This window comes from Haliaeetus albicilla, chromosome 2 (genome assembly GCF_947461875.1).
Source record: "Haliaeetus albicilla chromosome 2, bHalAlb1.1, whole genome shotgun sequence".
Lineage (NCBI taxonomy): Eukaryota > Metazoa > Chordata > Aves > Accipitriformes > Accipitridae > Haliaeetus > Haliaeetus albicilla.
The window spans coordinates 75925950-75944054 of record NC_091484.1 but is presented as its reverse complement, the minus strand read 5'-3'; the positions used below and the strand labels follow the sequence as shown (position 1 = coordinate 75944054).

General features: G+C 41.8%; 1 protein-coding gene across 6 annotated transcripts in view; it reads left to right on the top strand.

Annotated features, from left to right (window-relative positions):
• The window catches only part of CRHR2 (corticotropin releasing hormone receptor 2), a 159702-nt gene that overhangs the window by 99231 nt on the left and 42366 nt on the right, over positions 1-18105 (top strand). For all 6 annotated transcript variants that reach the window (XM_069778296.1, XM_069778297.1, XM_069778299.1 and 3 more), the window contains 3 exons: positions 8168-8285; positions 12580-12733; positions 16271-16331. In XM_069778296.1, the coding sequence (XP_069634397.1) occupies positions 8168-8285; positions 12580-12733; positions 16271-16331 (333 nt within the window). The remainder of the gene's footprint in view (positions 1-8167; positions 8286-12579; positions 12734-16270; positions 16332-18105) is intronic.

The window sequence follows — 18105 nt, the reverse complement described above, 5'->3', positions numbered from 1 at the left end:
CCTTTTTATGGGTAAAGCAAGAAGAAAAAACATAAATCAACAGAAAGGCTACTTTGAGTTTTACCAGTGCTATTTTAGAAACCCTTTTATAGAGCTCCATTTCTGAATCAGTGAGGCCACCTGTACAGAAAGAGTTGATAAGATTTTCTGCCTTTTCAAATCTCAGCATTTCCCAAGTCAAAAGAATGGATTTTCTAATTCTCTGCTTTCTGTATCCAACCACACAATTAAGGCCATTTGACAGAAATAATTAGCAGAGTGTGCTTTCTTTACCAACAATGAGAAACTCTTTCTGCCCACCTCTGCCATAGGCTGCAGTCAACTGCTGGTGAATTTTGCTTTTTTTTTCATTTGCTCCTTATTGTTCCTAATGTGGAAGCCCGGTCATGACACCCTGCACACCGAGCAGTTCAGGATGCTGGTGGTGTGATATCAAGTCAGGGAATGACATTTGGGCTTGAAACATGGTCTGTTCTCAAATCAAATATAGCGGTCATTATGTGTAATTTCCCACCATACACCTGGCTTTTGATTTACTAATTAGGAAGGCCAAAGAGAAGTATGTTTGCTTTCACCTTAATTGCTTCTTTGTGTCTAACCTCCTGCTGCAGAGCTGAAGCTAATGATTTTATGGGGCTCTCTGTGTGTGCAGTGAGTGGGAGGCATGTGCTCCCAAATCATCTTATCTGGTTCTGGCCAGCACAACCAGAGACATACTCTGGGACTCTCCGCTCACTGGAACACACACATTTTCCTGTACCATTGTCGCCAAATTCCTGTAAATACAGAATCATAGAATAGTTTGGGTTGGAAAGGACCTTTACAGGTCATCTAGTCCAACCCCCCTGCAATGAGCAGGGACATTTTCAACTAGATCAGGTTGCTCAGATCCCCATCCAACCTGACCTTGAACACTTCCAGGGATGGGACCACCTCTCTGGGCAACCTGTTCCAATGCTTCACCACCCTCATTGTAGAAAATTTCCTCTTTATATCTAGAATGAATCTACCCTCTTTTAGCTTAAAAAACATTGCCCCTTGTCCTATCACTACATGCCCCTGCAAAAAGTCCCTTTCCAGCTTTCTTGTAGGCCTGCTTTAAGTACTGGAAGGCTGCTATAAGGTCTCCCAGAGCCTTCTCTTTTCCAGGCTGAACAACCCCAACTCTCTCAGCCTTTCCTCATAGGAGAGGTGTTCCATCCCTCCGACCATTTTTGTGGCCCTCCTCTGGACTCGCTCCAACTGGTCCATGTCCTTCTAATGTTGGGGTCCCCAGAGCTGAACGCAGTACTGCAGGTGGGGTCTCATGAGAGTGGAGTAGAGGGGGAGAATCACCTCCCTCGACCTGCTGGCCACTCTTCTTGTGATGCAGCCCAGGATACGGTTGGCTTTCTGGGCTGCAAGCGCATATTGCTGACTCATGTCCAGTTTTTCAGCCACTAGTACACCCAAGTCCTATAATATATAAATACATAAATATTTATATGTATTATATATAATATATAAATCTAAAGCTAGGTACTTCATAACTCAGTCTCCTGTGAAAATATGCTGTCACTTGCTACACTCTTCTGTCCAAAGCCTCACATCATTAGCCTTCAGGCAAGTGGCTGTACTCTGAACAATGACTCCTGGCAAAAAGTCCTGCCTGCCTGACATGAGGACACCTCTGCCCAAACCAGCAGGAGGAGTGGCACAGCAGCAGGACTCTTGTGCGGCTGGCCCTCAGCAGAAACTTGCCTTGGCAGAAGCAGTCGTCTGGAGGTGACTCAATAGCAGCAAAGCACTGGCTCTTAAGAAATCATGAGGAGCCAATAAACCCTTTCATTTACAGAACTGAGATGATTCCAGTGGCAGTATCTTTTCTCCCTCCAAGTCAGAAACTGTAAGCCCTTCTTTTCTCTCCTTTTCAAGGAAATCCTTTTCCTCTGTCCGCCCCTTCACTCAGTGTAACAGAGACCATCTGCATGTGCCTGTCTGACACTACTTGCTGTGTTTCAGGGGGATATTTCAGGCCCAAAATCTGCTGTCAGGCACAGCCAGAAGTGAAATTGCTGCATGAACTGTGCTACTTCAGGAGTACATGTTAGAGATACACTACCAACCACTCCTCCCAGCTTGCTCCCACAGCCCGTGGGACTAGCAGTTTCCTGCTCTCCAGTTCCAGGCTATTCCTATCCCTCCTCCCTGCAACTCCCAAAGGACAGGAGGGAATGTAGTTTTGAAAAAAAGGCTCCTCATCCAGCCCTTGAGAGGGGACGAGCAATCAGAGAAAAGGAACCAACATAGACAAATGTATTTTGCTGTGAATAACAGCTTATGAGCTCTTCCTTCCATCGTGTTAGTAGAGTAAGCCATGGCCTGACCTCAGTGAACATAAACCACAAAAAGAGTTCAGTGACTCCTGTGAGGAGTTGGGGCCACCAACAGGGTGATTTAATGTGATTAAATGTGGTCTCTGAATCAGGAATATCTTAAAACCTCTGACTGCCAGAAGCAAGGAGGTAAGAGCAAGGAACAACTAACAGTCTACCTCCCCTGTTTCCCATACTGTTTCCCAAACTGTCTGGTACTGATCACCACTGGGAACTGAGTCACAGTCTACATGGCTCATTGGTCTGACTGAATATAGAAGTTCTTATGAGTTTATGCTGTGGCCTCAATCTTTAAGTCTGTTCTGACTGAATTGCTGCAACCTCTTTTCTTATTCCTTCCGTCCATGGAGCCATGCACCAGGGAAGAGTTAGTAGAATAGTCCAGCCAAGACCTTGACCAACACTTTTTGTCTGAAAAGGATCAGGGCAGGAAACAAATAAAGAAAAAGGCTCTTTAATGGAAGCCTGTAGCCTCAGTTCATGGTGTCTTGTGATGTGCCAGCCTTCAGGCTCTGTGGGATGGTGGCTTGTGGTGGTGTTCTTGGAAGCTGGGCTACACTTGCACCATTCAACCCACATCAAGGGTTGTAAAACAAGTGGAAATGGCATAAACAATGTTACCTGACATGAAGATGAATATGAAACTTTCTATGATCTGATCCTTTAGGCTAGGTGACTTTAAATGGCTCTGTAACTCACAACTTCTTCCTAGCGATGCTGTAATAGTGTCTGAAGCAGCAGTTCAGCACACAGTCCCCTCATCTCCCATTTCTCTCCTCTCTTACATGACCCTTTGCCCTCTTGAGAAGGTAGCTCTCTGCTGTCTGTGCTCTCATTTTCCTGATGTTGTCACTGCCACACTCTCCAAATTGTGATATGTCCCTACGGAGGTAAGAATAACCCCAAATTTCTTAGCTTCTGAGTTGTGAGGGAATGCATTCATGCCAATCACTTTGACTCTAAGAAGGCTCAATTCACTAACTTGTAATACAGCTCAATGTGTTTCAAATCGCACCTCCCGCCAGGTACAATGTGATGTGAACTCCTTTTCAGTGCTGCCTGTGAGGACAGTTATTGCTCTTTCTGGAGCACAGACTTGCTTGCTTTGTCGCTCCACAGAGTGAAGGCAGTAATTAATCAAGGAGAAAGGAACTGTGGAGCTCATTGTCACAGAAGACTTTTACGACTGTTTAACAAGTTTTCAGAAAGGGACAGGTCATTTTCATGAATAACAGGTGTATTTAAATTTAAATTAAGATTTATAAATTTAAGCAAGCTTCCATCTACCAAGAGCCAGGAAGAGACCTGTGGAGGACAAATTACACCTGTGAGTATTATGAATTTCTTCCTCAGGCTTAGAGATGAGTGAGTATGACAAGGTCGGCTTTGTCCTTTCACCAAACATTAGCTGTGCTGCAGGGCTCCTGTTACTCACTAGCTTTGTTGTCCAATTTGGGACATGTCCTTCATTCACTGTCCACCTCAGACTCCAGTCTGGCTACACAGATAAACTTTATGCACAGGGTAAGCTCCTGAGCCTAGCAGAACAGTCTCATGTGAATAGTGGCTGAAGTGAGGGGACCCTCATCTCAGTCAGTATCCCTTTAGATGCTTTACCCACACTAAATTATGATAATAACATTCACCAGCAGTGCCTGTAAATGAGACCAGCTTTCTCAGGTGGCTGGCAAGAAATCTTTCCCTTGTTACATCAATTGACTTAGCTGCAGTCCTCCACTGCTGTGCCCTGCAGCCTCCACACACTGTATTAACCCTGCTGTTTCTCCCTCCCCGGTATGAACCTGACACATTTATTTCTTAAGCTTTTCCTGCCCTTGGCTATGAATTGCATTATTGCCACAGTGATTTCTGCGCTAATAGTAGTTAGGAGACAGAAGCAAACAGAAACCATGTGCTCTGGGCTCTCTACAAACAAAAACAAACTTTGAGTCTCCAGTTGGGCTCTTACTAAAAGAAAAGGAAAGGGAAAAACAAAAAAACAGGGAAAAGGTTAAAACCATTCTGTGCCTGGGGTCACATCACTGCCTGAGCCATTGAGAAACTCTTGCAGCACTTTCAGACGTGGGTTTCTCAGCCTGACTATACTGGTGTTTCCATTAAAACCCTAACTGCTATTAACACCAGCAGAGTAGTGACCCAGACACCACAAAAGCAAATCCTGCCCCTCACCTTTTTGTGCTGCTTTGCCAAGGCAACAATGTGGGGAAAATAACTGGGGAGAGACTGCAGCCAGAGAAGCAAAATGCTTGCTCTACAGCCTCTTCTTGTTCAGTGCTCTGTCAGCCCCAGACATTAAGCTTTTTAGCAGGCGAAAGCATCTAGTTTACCATCCGTGCCACACACAGAGCGTCTCAGAAAGGGAATAAGGCCATGATACAAGGTTGCTGTTACCCAAAGTATGGCTTTTGCTAAAGGCACTGGGACATGGGAGCCAACTGTCTCTGTTTCACGTCCAATGCATTATTTGACAAGGCTTCAGGCTTTATGTTGATAAATTCTAGCTGCTGGCCGCATTTATACTTTACTAATTTTACACCAGGAACACATGTTTCCTCAGCACATGTGGCTTTTTGAAAACAAGGAGAGTTTTGATCATAATTATCTGTAGAACTTGGGAGTTCCCAACACGGACCAGCCCCTCTTGCTCTGGGTCCTGAACAGACATCACTAAAAGTTTGCCTCTGTCCCAAGCATCTTGCAATCCAAACAAAAGCCAATGGCTCGATGCAGACTGATGGGCAAAGGAGACAAAACAGTATGAACCAAGAAGTAGTAAGGAGGGCAGAGATCATGCAGCCAGTAGATGCTGAGTTTGTCTTTATATTCCAAAACTCAGAAAAGAATGTTGTTTTGATGACTAGGATCCTACTGGGGGGGGCGGGGGGGAGAAGCTTTTTTTATGAACTGAACCAAAAAGTCTACAACTATTTATTTGATCCTATTTTCCTCTATGGCCAGTCCAATGTCCTGCTGTAAGTCTTGTGGGAATAAGGTTTCTTCCAGCCAGATTTAGTGATTTTGCAGCATGTGGGATGATTAAACTACATCTAAATGGAGGCGTGCAGCAAGGATTTTTTTTTCCACTCCTTTATCTTCTCTTTGACAAGAAATACATTTGGGTGGCAAGTGTGTTGGATCTGTTTTGTTGTTAGAGCTCTCAAAAGCAATTAATTTTTTGTCAGTAACTCTACGGTTTGACCTGAATTTCCTCAGTTTCTAGTCCCCTGCCTCCCTCTCCCCCTAGAAGCAGTGTTTCAAACTCCTTCCTTAATCTGCTAATCCTTAACCTGAAGGGAGTGAATAAAACATCTAGATGAACAGCAGCTGCAGGACATTTATGTGCAGAATGATCAACAGGGAACAGACCTTAATAGCGTGTTTCAAAGTCTGTCCAGAGCCAGATGGGTTCATGAGGTTCAGCATGAAAGGCAGTAGATGTTGCTTGCCTAGTTTCTTTGAAAGCCTAACCGTGAACCTTTGCCTTTTGTTAGAAGTGAAATTTTCAAAGTGAGGCATGTCTCTGAAAAGTTCTCTGGTAGCACAGGTTACACTGAGAGCAATGCTTTGGGGTTTTGTAGCCTAAATAAAAGTGAATGGATCTGAGCAGCTGGAGATTTGTTTTCCAAATTGACTCCAGTCATGAGTCACCGAGGCTTTCAAAACCAAATACCAATTTCTTACCTGGAGCCTGAGTTGTTAAACTCAGAAGCTATTTTAACATTGACTTAGTAGGGATATACCTCTGAGCATCTTTCTGTAAGTTGCAGGATCTCGTGTGTGGGAGGTCTTCTATTTGGTTTTTTGCTGGATTGCTGTGAAATGTTCAAGAGATTTGTGAGGCTGAAGGACATAACAGAATTGCTTCTGGCCCTAAGAATGACTAATTGAGTCCTAGGAAAAGTGCAGTAAGTGTTTTATGATAGCAAAATAGTGTTTGTTATTAAGAAGTCTGGCTTGTTTGTCACGCAAAAGACCTGAGGCAACAGTAAAGTTGGATTGTGCCTTCTCTTTTTGCTGTCACTGGGATGAGCTACAGTCAGTTACAGTTGAGCAGGTTTGAGAATATCACTTTCTGTGTTTGCCCCATGTTATTTGACAGCTTTCTTTGCAAGCACGGAGACTGGTACGACAAATGCAGAATCCTAACCTGCTGATCCTGGGAAGCGCACTGGCTGTTTGAACCCCTGTAGAAGTGATTTTAATAACTGGAGTGGTTTGCATTTAGCTGAGAAAGGAACATTTAATTGAAGAGTCTGTAACTGCAAAACTGCAACTTGGCACTTGCTTTCCTTTACCATTTCACAAAGAATGAGAAGACAAATCATCTTGTCTTAGATGACTGAATCCAAAATGAGTAACTTTCTGTCTACCTTCAGTGATAGTTTGGTTCTGGCATCAGCATCATGCACTGGCTGTCTCCTGGAGCCTTTTTCAGCAGCAAGCACTATTTAAGATATCCTCTCTTCTTTTATGGCACTGTGTTCCAACTTATTGTAGCTTCTATTTCACATTGTGCTCACACTTTACATTGCATCTGAATGGTGGCTGGGGAAGGACAAAAACCAGACACAAATATTTTCTGGTGAAGGAGTATATGCAACTCTACCTTGTTTAAGAAAGCTTGGTACAGCCAGCTAAGCCCAGGACTGAAAACCAGGCAGTCCATGCTCTCCTATTGCATTCACGGGTCTGAAAACTTTGAACTTCACACAGGTGAGCCTGTTCAAGAGATTAACCAAATGTAAACTATTCCAGTTTTGCCACTCCAGCACAGATATTTGTCACCAAATCTTCTTCTGTGAACAATGCCACAGACTCCAGTGTTTAGGGGCTTATCAATTGTAGTTGTTCTAGGGATGGAGTGGAAGGGAGCAAAAATTATAACCAAGGATGAAATGACCACTTGAATATTTGAGTCTTTCCAGTAGATCCTGTTTCACTTGCTTGAACTGATTCTTGTCAAAGGGAGCTCCTCATGTCATCAAGACAAATTGCTGTACATGGCTTTGCAAAAGTTATGATGTGGTTTCTGGAAGAAATGTTATGCTGTGGTTTCTTCTTGAAGCATAGATTTTGCCATCCTCCTGTTGCTGTTTTCTATTTATGTCATTTATTTGTGTTGTGACTACACTGCAAAATCAAAGTTTTGCTTTGGCACTGCCTGTGCAATTTACCCTGAGATCCAGAGAATGGGACCAGACCCAGATATGCTTGCTGGTAAAGATGTAAGCTACAGACAGCCTCAGAGACTCTTATTGCTGACCCATTGGACAGACGAACCTCCTGTTTCATAGTGTAAGAGAGGTAATGGAGGGTGTTGTGGTTTAAGCCCAGACAGGAACTGGGCACCACAAAGCCGCTCGCTTACTCCCCCCAGTTTATACACTGAGCATGATGGTCTATGGTATGGAATATCCCTTTGGCTAGTCTGGATCAGCTGTCCTGGCCGTGCTCTATCCCAGCTTCTTGTACACCTGCTTGCTGGCAGAGCATGGGAAACTGAAAAATCCTTGACTTAGGGTAAGCGCTACTTAGCAACAACTAAAACATCAGTGTGTTATCGACATTATTCTCACACTAAATCCAAAACAAACTGTACCAGCTACTAGGAAGAAAGTTAACTCTATCCCATCTGAAGCCAGGACAGAGAGGGATAAACCATGAGGAATTTTGCAAGTGAACAGAATTAGCTTGTTTGTTTTATATAGTCATTAACATGTATGTGTATATATTCACTATATATGATGATTTAAATGTATTTCCCTGTTTAGGAGTATCAGATGCCTGCGGAATATTATCCACTGGAACTTGATCACCACATTCATCCTGAGGAATGTGATGTGGTTTCTGCTTCAAATGATAGATCACAACATACATGAAAGTAATGAAGTAAGTGCGTGCTTGGAGGTAGCATGTCTCTGTCATGTAGTTTGGGGGCGGGCAGGGATGCTGAATTTGTTCATCTGGTAGAAATATTACAAATGACACCTATTCATTCACATGCTCAGAGTGACTTTCATATCATTTCAAAACGATGAAGAAAATGAGCTTATATTTGCTACATTTTCATTTATTTCCTCATTACTGAATATCAAAGGGTTTTTTTAAAGTAAAAATCCCACCCAAAAGCTTCTCTCATATCTTCATTGACCATAAATACTTCCCAAATTTATACACTGTGAGACACAGTATTGTGCAACACACTAAATGTGGTTGTTCTTGAACATTTTTGTCAGAGCATCTTGCAGTGATGTGCACCTGGATAGGGAAAACATTCATTCCAGAGGGCAACATCTCCATGAAGAGATGGGAACAGAAATAATTGATTTAGCTGTTGAGGCTCTGAGTCAGCTACTTTGTCTGATGACAGTGGGCACCTTGCTGCCTAGAGTCACTGGGACTCACAAGAAAATAAGAAATAGGGCCTGAAACAGTACAATTTTTGCTTGTTGATATCTTTGTGGGGTTTTTTTACAAAATTCCATTTTTCTTCCAAGCCCTTCTTCACCGTGCTGGCCTTGAGCATGAAGTTCTTTGATCTGGGCTGCATCCAGCAGCAACTCCCTGTCACTGAAAGGGATGGCTCATTCCTCCAGGGACCCAAACGCTTCACTCCACCTCCTGTTGCTTCTTTTGCACTAGCTCTGTTCCTTTTCTTGATCCCTTGGGGAGGACTGAACCCTCGGAGACTGAACTCACTAAACTGGTGGAGAATTAACCTAGCTAACAAAAAGGCAAGGAGGAGTTTTCTGCTGGCATAGCTACCTAAGTCAGCTTTCTGATGGGTGATTGGGAGTCAGAGACAGTTCAAGGGACCAGACACATCCACACAATAAAAAATGGGAAGGCTGAAGAGAGCAAGAAGTGGGGTGTCTTTTTTGCATGGCATTGAGCACTCTTGAGGAATACAGCATGTCACTATGCTCCCATTTCTTTTACTCTCCATGTTATTTCTTGTTCACTCAAGTAACTCCCAGCTGCAGATGCTTGTCTGAGTGAGGACATTGAATCAGTCGCTATGTAAGTACTGTAATGCCTTCCCCCTGTTTAGTCACCCAGCAACCCCAATAATACAAGGATTTTGGAGTGGATTAAAAGCATCCACTCCAAAAGAAAAAGCATTTTTCTTTATTTTGTTGAGCAATAATTCTGCATTTCCTTCTCAAGTAGTCCTTTTTGATAGTCCCTTGGCAGGGTTTTTTACTGTTCTCTTTCTCTTGTAATATTCTTATAGTGGAGTATTCTCCTTTGAGGGCCGTCCCCTGATATTTACCTCCGTAATCAAGAAAAAAGTGTGCTACAAACACACATTCAAATACATACACAAACACATCCCCCTTCATACTCTCTCTTTTTGGAAAGCAGGTGGACTAAAGCGCCTATAGGTTATGAGTTGGATCCATAGCTGGTATCAGTCAATGTGGCTCCGCTCATGTAGGAACTGGTCCTGCAGAAATTGAAAACCACCCCAGGAGCCTGGATATCCATTCATTTTAATGTCAGCTGCGCACTCACCATCCTTGGTTAACTTTTCAAATGTAAAATTTGACACCTGAACATTAATCTTACACTTTGGGAAAACAAATAGAAAAGTCATTAGTACCTAGATAAAGAAGTCTATGCATAACTCTGTATTATTATTCAACCAGATGCTCCTTTGAGAAGATGTAGCTTCTATTAATTCACTGTTTGCTTTGTCTGTGTTTCTGACATTTTCAGACTACGGAAGATGGTGGTATATGAGTTTTATTGTTGACAGTTTTATGTTGTGTGATTTACTCTCATGACAATACTGCAAATCTTAATACAGATTTTTACAGTTATTTAGGAAAAATCAGTTGGAGTCAGGCACTCAAATACCTTTTAAAATGTGACCACAAAGTGCCAAGGAAAATATAAACCTGCAAATATAAGGACAGATCCTCACATGCCTCAGTTTTCATTAACTCATCCTTTCTCTGCAGAACATTACAGTCTTTTTGGGAATGTGCTTTATGCAAAGTTAGTGATAACTTTGTTACGTTCTTATTGTGGTATAAGTCAGAGTCAAAATAACACCACCAAAATCAATGGGAGTAACATCACTTATGCTAGGATGTGATCTCTACTGTGCTGATCAGTGGAGATCATTTAATGTGGTTACAGAAGCGTCAAGGACTGAACATGGAAACATTTTGCATGAAGTTATAGTGCTTATGTTAATAAATCAAGAAGGGGAATTGCTGAAGATATCTGGAGCCTAATGGTGGATACATGTGGGGATTAAGAATCCTCGGTCAAATAAATGAAAAGGTATAAATTAATGAGTTCTGCTAATTGGGTTTATTATTCAATAATAATAAATCCACAATTCCAAAAGGAATTGCTCAAAATTCATTTTATTCTGGTTTCCTATGGAAACGATGCAGAGGGAGATCTCACCACCATTATGTGTATGTGTCTGTATCTGTCCCAGTATCTTCCCAATCCACCAGCCAATTCCACTCAGTTCTGACACAGGAACAACAGGCTCAGGTATAACTATTTTTTACAGTTCTTGTGCAAATAAGCAGCTGTGGAGAGGATAAAAACTGTGTAAGTGTTGCAGCTGAGGGAGAAAGGGGAACAAGAGTCTAGACATTATATCAGAGAATTTACATGAGATTGAGGCCACAGGGAAAGATTTAATTTATACCTTTGAAAAATTGAATGTGAGACTAAGAGTCTTTGGAAATCTAGTCTTACTACTTTGGGGGTCAGTCAGGAATGGAGCCAAAATATTTGTTTGGTGTTAGCCAAAAATAGGGGATTTTTTTGGTTTGTGGCTTTATTTTCCTTTGCTTAGGCCAAAAGGAGAAAAAAAAAGAAACTTTAATTTGGTTTAAACAAAACTTTGAAAACAAAATATTTCATCTTCTTCTGAGTTGTTTTGAGTTTTAATCCTATTTTAAAGATGAAGCCAATCTAAATTTCAAATCTTAATGTAATAATACAGAAATGAAAGCTTTAACACATCCAAAAGATTTCTTCTGTTTATTACAGCTCAATAAACAGAAGTGATCACAACTTGTGAATGGGCAATCATTTTGTAACTGTGTTTCTTCTCCAATAAATTCTTAGTCCACAGAATTTTGCTGGATTTGATAGTGCATCTGCTGGTCTGTTGACTGCCTAGAGATCATCAATACCTCATACATATGAAGTCTGAAATAAAATTAACTGAGGGTCAAAAGTTTCAAATACTGTAGTAGAGTTAATTAAAAGGCTGGAGAATGGTGAGACCAAAATGATATCAATGAACCCAGCTAACATAGGTAATTAATGTCAAGCTTCAGGGAATACACTGAATGCCTGCTGGGTCAGAAAGAAATTTTCCCAGACTTCTGTGTGTAGCACTGTGGAAATTACCATCAGCAGTTACTTGTGATTTATTGATGTGATGTTACCATCTGCCTCTCTATAGCTAATTGTGTATTCTATAGCTGTGCTTTCACTGCGCTGCCATTAGGAGAAGATGCCTTTACTGATACATTAAGCCTGACCAAAAATTCCTGTGGAAGCTATGGCAAAATTCAGAGGTGATGTGTGCAGTGATGTGACTTACAGACTGAAGCACTAATGGCAGGAATAGAGGGGATGAAGTAGCTGATAAAAGCCTATCTTTAAAGTAAAATATCTTTTTTCTAAATGTCAGCAGTGCTCCTTCCCTTCAGTGGAAATGAAGTAAGACTGTGACATTAACTTCTATCTTATATTTTCTTTGCATTGCTTAGCAGGTGGGTTATACTGCCTAAGATATGTTTAGACTCTTATGTCATCTTTGGATATGACCCTAGGCTATGGCTGTACCTCTCTGAAAGATCATCTGTAGTCAAATGACTTGCCTCCTCTTGTCTTCTTTCCACACAGCTGCTTCTTAAACTGCTTGCAAACTGCTGGTGTGGACGTGCCTTATGGCCTGTTAACTTTCCAGACATGCTTAGGTACAGGAGATGTTGTGATCAAAGCCAAGCCCCGGCAGAAAGTCACAGACATAGCTGTGGGTTCCTGACAGCACCTAACATGTTGTGATTCCAAGTGACATGTATAAATCTGCATCCCATGAATGAATTCTACCATTGATTTTTAAGGGAATAACAACATACAGAATTTTTTAAATGTTCTCACCATGATTTTAAAATATTCTTTTCTGTTTCCTTTCCAGCCCTGGTGTCGATGTATTACCACTGTCTACAATTATTTTGTGGTGACCAACTTCTTCTGGATGTTTGTGGAAGGCTGCTACTTACACACCGCTATAGTAATGACTTATTCCACAGATAAGCTGCGGAAATGGGTCTTTCTCTTCATAGGATGGTGTAAGTGACGTGTGTGTTTAAAATGGCTTTACGTGGTACCTGGCCTTAAAGTGATAAAGACAAGAGTAGCAAGAATAAACTTTAAAAATACCACTGTGGTGAAATCTGACATTCAAACCTAACTTTGTCAGAACAACATGAAATCAGGTTTAGTTGTTCGCTGTGGCGCTGCCATAAAGCTAATAGGTTATTGCTGGATTTACCTTCTTCATTTAGATCCTCAGGCACCTGTTGTTAAGGAAAGAAAGAGAAGTCCCAGGCTCAGCATTTTGGGAATGCCGCAGTTCATACCACATCCCTTTCACTTTGATCGGCAAAGCAGTGATCACAACCCCTTATACGCTGCTGCTCAACACGGCATGAAACAGAAAAGGCACTGTCCATGCCCTATGGACCCCTCAGTCTCAAGAGACACTTCTAAGTGAGGAACTGACTAGAAGAGAAGCCTAATTATCTGCCAGTCCAACTTTACAGCTGTCTTTTGGACTGCTGAGGGATTTGTTTCTAGAAAACAGCCTTTAACAGAGTCACATGGCATCTTTGTACTATCCTTGTGGCTACTCAAAGACAGAAAAATAGGTCATTGCATGCCCTGTTACCTCACTTCTACGGTGTCAGCCCAGGCCAGAGCAAAGGCTGCTCCTTTTCCGTAGCTGCGTCAACATAAGCTGGTCCATCAGTACCCTGAGAACCGACTGTTAGAGTAGCAGTCCTGCTAAAAAGGATATAGGGCTTGTAATGGATGCAGGCTGAGTATAAGCCATCAGTGCCTTCTCATCATGAATAAGGTAAAACACATACTGGGCTGCACTAGGAGTGTGGCCAGAAGATTGAGGGAAGTTACTAATACTTTCTACTTAGCTTTGGTAAGGTTGGCTTTGGAATACTGTGGTCAGTTTGGGGTCTTTTAGGTCAAAAGAGATGTGGAAAAACTGGAGATTATCCAGTATCACGTCCAGTAGAGGACATGACCTGTAAAGTGAGGCTGAAGGAGCCGAGCTTGTTTAATCTGGCAAAGAGGAAGCTAAGGAGGGATTTGTTAGGTACCAAGAATGATAGAAAGGATAATTACAAAGGTGACGGAGCCAAATTCTTCTTGGTAATAGCAGATGTTATAAGAAGGGGACAATGGCCACAAATTGCAGACTGGGAGGTTCCAGTTGGACATTAAGAAAACAGAAAACAAAAAGGTAGTGCAACACTGGAACACATGACTTACTTAGAAGCTGTGGAATCTCTGACCCTGGAGGTATTGAAAATTCAGCAAGGCTAAGCCCTGGCTGAGATGAGCTAGTCTTGATAGTTCTGCTTTGAGCAGGAGGTTGGACCAGATACCTTCAGAGGCCCTTTCCAACCAATATATCCATGATTTGAATTTGGCCAGGAAAGGTTTGGCAAGACAAACCCCATGCGGACAGCTTGTTCGCTTGAATGCAAAATCTGAGGTCAAACAGAACTAGTGAATTTAGCAGTTCTTTTCTGTTAAAAGAGAAAAGGTGGAAAAAAGTCACAAATATTCTCTTTTCTGAAAGTAGAATGACATTTTTTTCAGAATTGCCTCTTCCTCTCAGAACTGAGCAGAAGTGATTGAGTTGCAGTTCTGAAGGCAGAAACAGCCTTTAAAACAAAATATGTAATTCAATCCAAAATCAAATGGGAGGAAAGAGGAGTTGTAGTAGAAAGAAAATATTTATGTGGGGAATTGATTCAATTTTTTTTCAATATTTTTCAGTTCTGTCACCAAACTGGAAAATCAGCTGCTCACACAGCTCTCACAGACGCCGTGACTGGTTTGGTCCCTAATATTTTCCCTCCCTACCTCTCTCAGAGCCTTCTGGCTCTCTGATTACTAATGTAGAAGTGGTGTGAGCTGAATATACCTTTCCTCTCACCCTTTTGGGTGCTTTCTGGCTCTGCTTTGCCTTCCCATACATGATCTTTTACCAGCCTCATTCTCAAATCCCTTTTCTTCGCTTCACAAGAAAAAGAAAGATGTTTTGCTCTAGGAGAAAGGACATGGCACATTTTGTCTGTTCACACCTAGCAAGAACATGGGGGAAACAAGTGCACCAGACCTTGTGAGTCAATGATGAAGAAGCTGGAAGACAGCACAATCACTTGAAGGGTACAAAAGCCACGAGGGGTGGTGGTGCAGGAGATCAGAGCTGCACTATACTTTTTGCTGAGGTTAAAGATGACCATTAACCAGTTCGGTCCCTTCCCTACGGTGTTGTGGTTCTTTCCACTCTGATTCATCTCTTTAAAGGCTTAATTTCCCACAGAAACAGCAACAAATGGGAGATTAAAAGGCAGTGTTAGATATGAGGATGTGCTGACTCCTACATGAGGGATTAGGTCATGTTGAATCTTGAATTCACCTTAGAGTAGCAGTGATTTCAGAGGAATGTGAACCTGGAGGGTGGAACGAGGGATGGAGCTGGAGAGGCTTGTCTTGTTTGGTTTTGCCTGAGTTGACAGGTTAAAGGTAAAGGGGAAACAGAGAGGGGAAACACTCCTCCTCCAATTTTGACATCAATACAGTGTTTGGTTGAGGAATGCCTGGGTGAAAAAGTTCCTGTTTCCCCCAGAAGGTCTGTGTCAAAAGGCCAGCTCCACTTACTCGTCCTCACTTCCAGTTTCCTGCTCCAGCAAATCCCCCTGAAACCGGCTGGACTCTGAAGGCCTGACACAAAACAAGCACAAGAGCAAGGCTCTGGACATGGGACTGGTATAACAATAGAATTGGAAAGGAGAGGATATGGCACTGCAGGGATATTTAAGTGTACAAACACACCTCATCTGCTGCAATGAAGTTGCACTACCGTAGCACTACCGTAGCACCTTCTGGAGATAATTGAGAAAGCAAGCCCTGTGAAGCAAAATGCATGGCTTTGATGAGAACTCACATGCAGACACAGAGCACACTGCATATCGTAGGTAGAATGTTACTTATAAAGTTAAGACTAGCTGGATCCTTTAGAAAGGGCAAACAATGAATGAATTCTGACATCGCAAGATATCAGAAGATTCTTTCTCATAATCCTGTTTCACAGGGAAGAGTCAACAAAAATGCTGAAAATTTTGAAAATGGGCTTCATCCAAAGAGCCCAATAAATTTACAAGCTTCTTCCAGCCTGGGAAATAAAAATCTAAACACCCACCTCCAAGTGATGTCTCTAAGGTTTTGCTATATCAACTGCAGGAAAATTAAAAGGGACCAAAATTGCCTTTAAGCCAGCCAAAACTGATCTGATCACTTATATAGACATATAGGTATATACGTGTGTTTGTTAATAATTTTTTTAACTTTTGTTACTGGCACTAGAGTTTTCTCTTTTTGAGATGATCTTTTTATTATATATATACATAGAGGGGTCTTAGAAATTGTGACATCTCCAGTGTACCAAGATAGGACTACTTGTATTTAGAGTCTTCCAGTTCATTAACCAAGAGTCTCCTTACTCAAATCTGAATCTACATCTGTATCATCCATACATATATGGGTTGTGATTAACTCCTGATTTTTCGCTGTTGCAGGTATTCCTTGCCCAATCATCATTGCCTGGGCCATTGGCAAGCTATATTATGAAAATGAACAGTAAGTGATGTTAACATTTATGTTTATGTGGCTCTCTAAATAAATTAGGAAATGCCTGCAGGTTGAATTGCTAATTTAGAAATAAGGCTGATTGATAGGAAAGAGGAAAGGTCACATCACCTCCATCCAAATCCAGATCATCTCAATTTTCGGAGCACTACTTGAGTCAACTCCTGAAAATACCTTTCCCAAATATCCTTGGCCAAGCCCTGAAGCTCTCATTTGATATCTTTTTACATGGTTTACAGTCAGGGTAATCTCCTTCAATGGGAATTTTGCTTGAGTAAGACCTTGGTAAAAACTGCAGTTGAGTGTTAAAGGATTTAGCCTTCTCAGTGTGCAGAATTCATTTGACAGTCTGACAAGAATAGTCTTATGGCTGGCATTTTTGCATTTCTGTTTCTGGCTTTTCCAATTGGAAGCGGTTAGTACATGAAATTGAAAAATATGGGAGATAAAGAGGCATCTGTGTTTTGGGAATTTTTCCCCCAAACATCAATACTGGTCAGATATAGCTCAGCTTGTAGTTTTCAACTGGTGTTTGGATCAATGGCTATTATCCGTTAAAGCTCCCTTTCCTAACCTTAAAAAAATTCTTTTCTCTATGAATCTGTTTTTCATATGACCACACTGTTTGTCTATCTGTAGTGCATCTGATTAAATGTAAAAGTGCCTACCTTGTAGGTGTCTGCACCTGCACTAATCTGTGGTCTCTTTATGATCAGCGATGATCAGTCAAAACAGTAAATGCAGTCTGGGGTGCATTTCATCTCCTCTGGAAGGAGATGTCCAAAGTAGGTTGGATGAATGAGACTTACATGCACTATTTCTCCTGACTATAAGGGAGATGGATAGGATGACTGGCTGAGCTTTGGGCATCCATGCTGTAGGCTTGGGAGGAATTTTGTCATGCACTACTAAGTTACTCTTCTCTACTCCCCATAAACTTTTGAACCCTTGACCAATCTCTCTTCTGTAGCTTTAATGGTGACTTTGAAGGTGATAATCTAATTCCCAGGAGTTACACATATTGGCAATCAGACAGACACCCTTTCACTGAGAGATGTGTGATTTTGTGTGATTCCATCCTTGCCCACAATAATCATACAGGAGAATTCATACTGTAGTCTCAAAATGGCAAGAAAAACTTCAGTTGGAACCTGTTCCTTGGGTGTCCAAGTCAATCAAGCCTGGAAGATAACCTCACATTACCAGATTACCCTAATTTCTATGTTCACAGACCTTCTTGTTTCTAGCTGAGTCAAGGATCACAACATTCAGGGTCTGCTTCATGGTCAGGTTCCTTGTAGCCCTTACCTTGCACAAGCCAAGGCAGCATGGCAGCTGTCCCATTGTGCTGAAGTAGGACTTTCAGCTCTAGAAATAGAGCTGAAGGAACTAGTCAGCTTAAACAACACAAAACAAAATAACCAAAACTTCTGTCTTGAAACCTTGAGAGGCAAAACACCACATGCTTTAATAATGGTGATGCACATTAAACATGCCTGTTGTGAGTGAGTTCAACACCAAGGTTTGAACACCTCACTTTGGAAGACTGCTCATCGCTCCCAGAAGAAATAATGGAAAGTAGGACCCCTGATAGAAACATGCCACAACAACTGGGATTGCACTGCACACAAAGTGGATAGATGGAGAAACCACTACATACTTTCACCATCGTTGTATACCCACAAAGTGAATGTGAAAGAATCTCTCTTTGATGTATAATGGATATGAAGAAAGACATGACATGTTTACATAGATATGTGTGCCA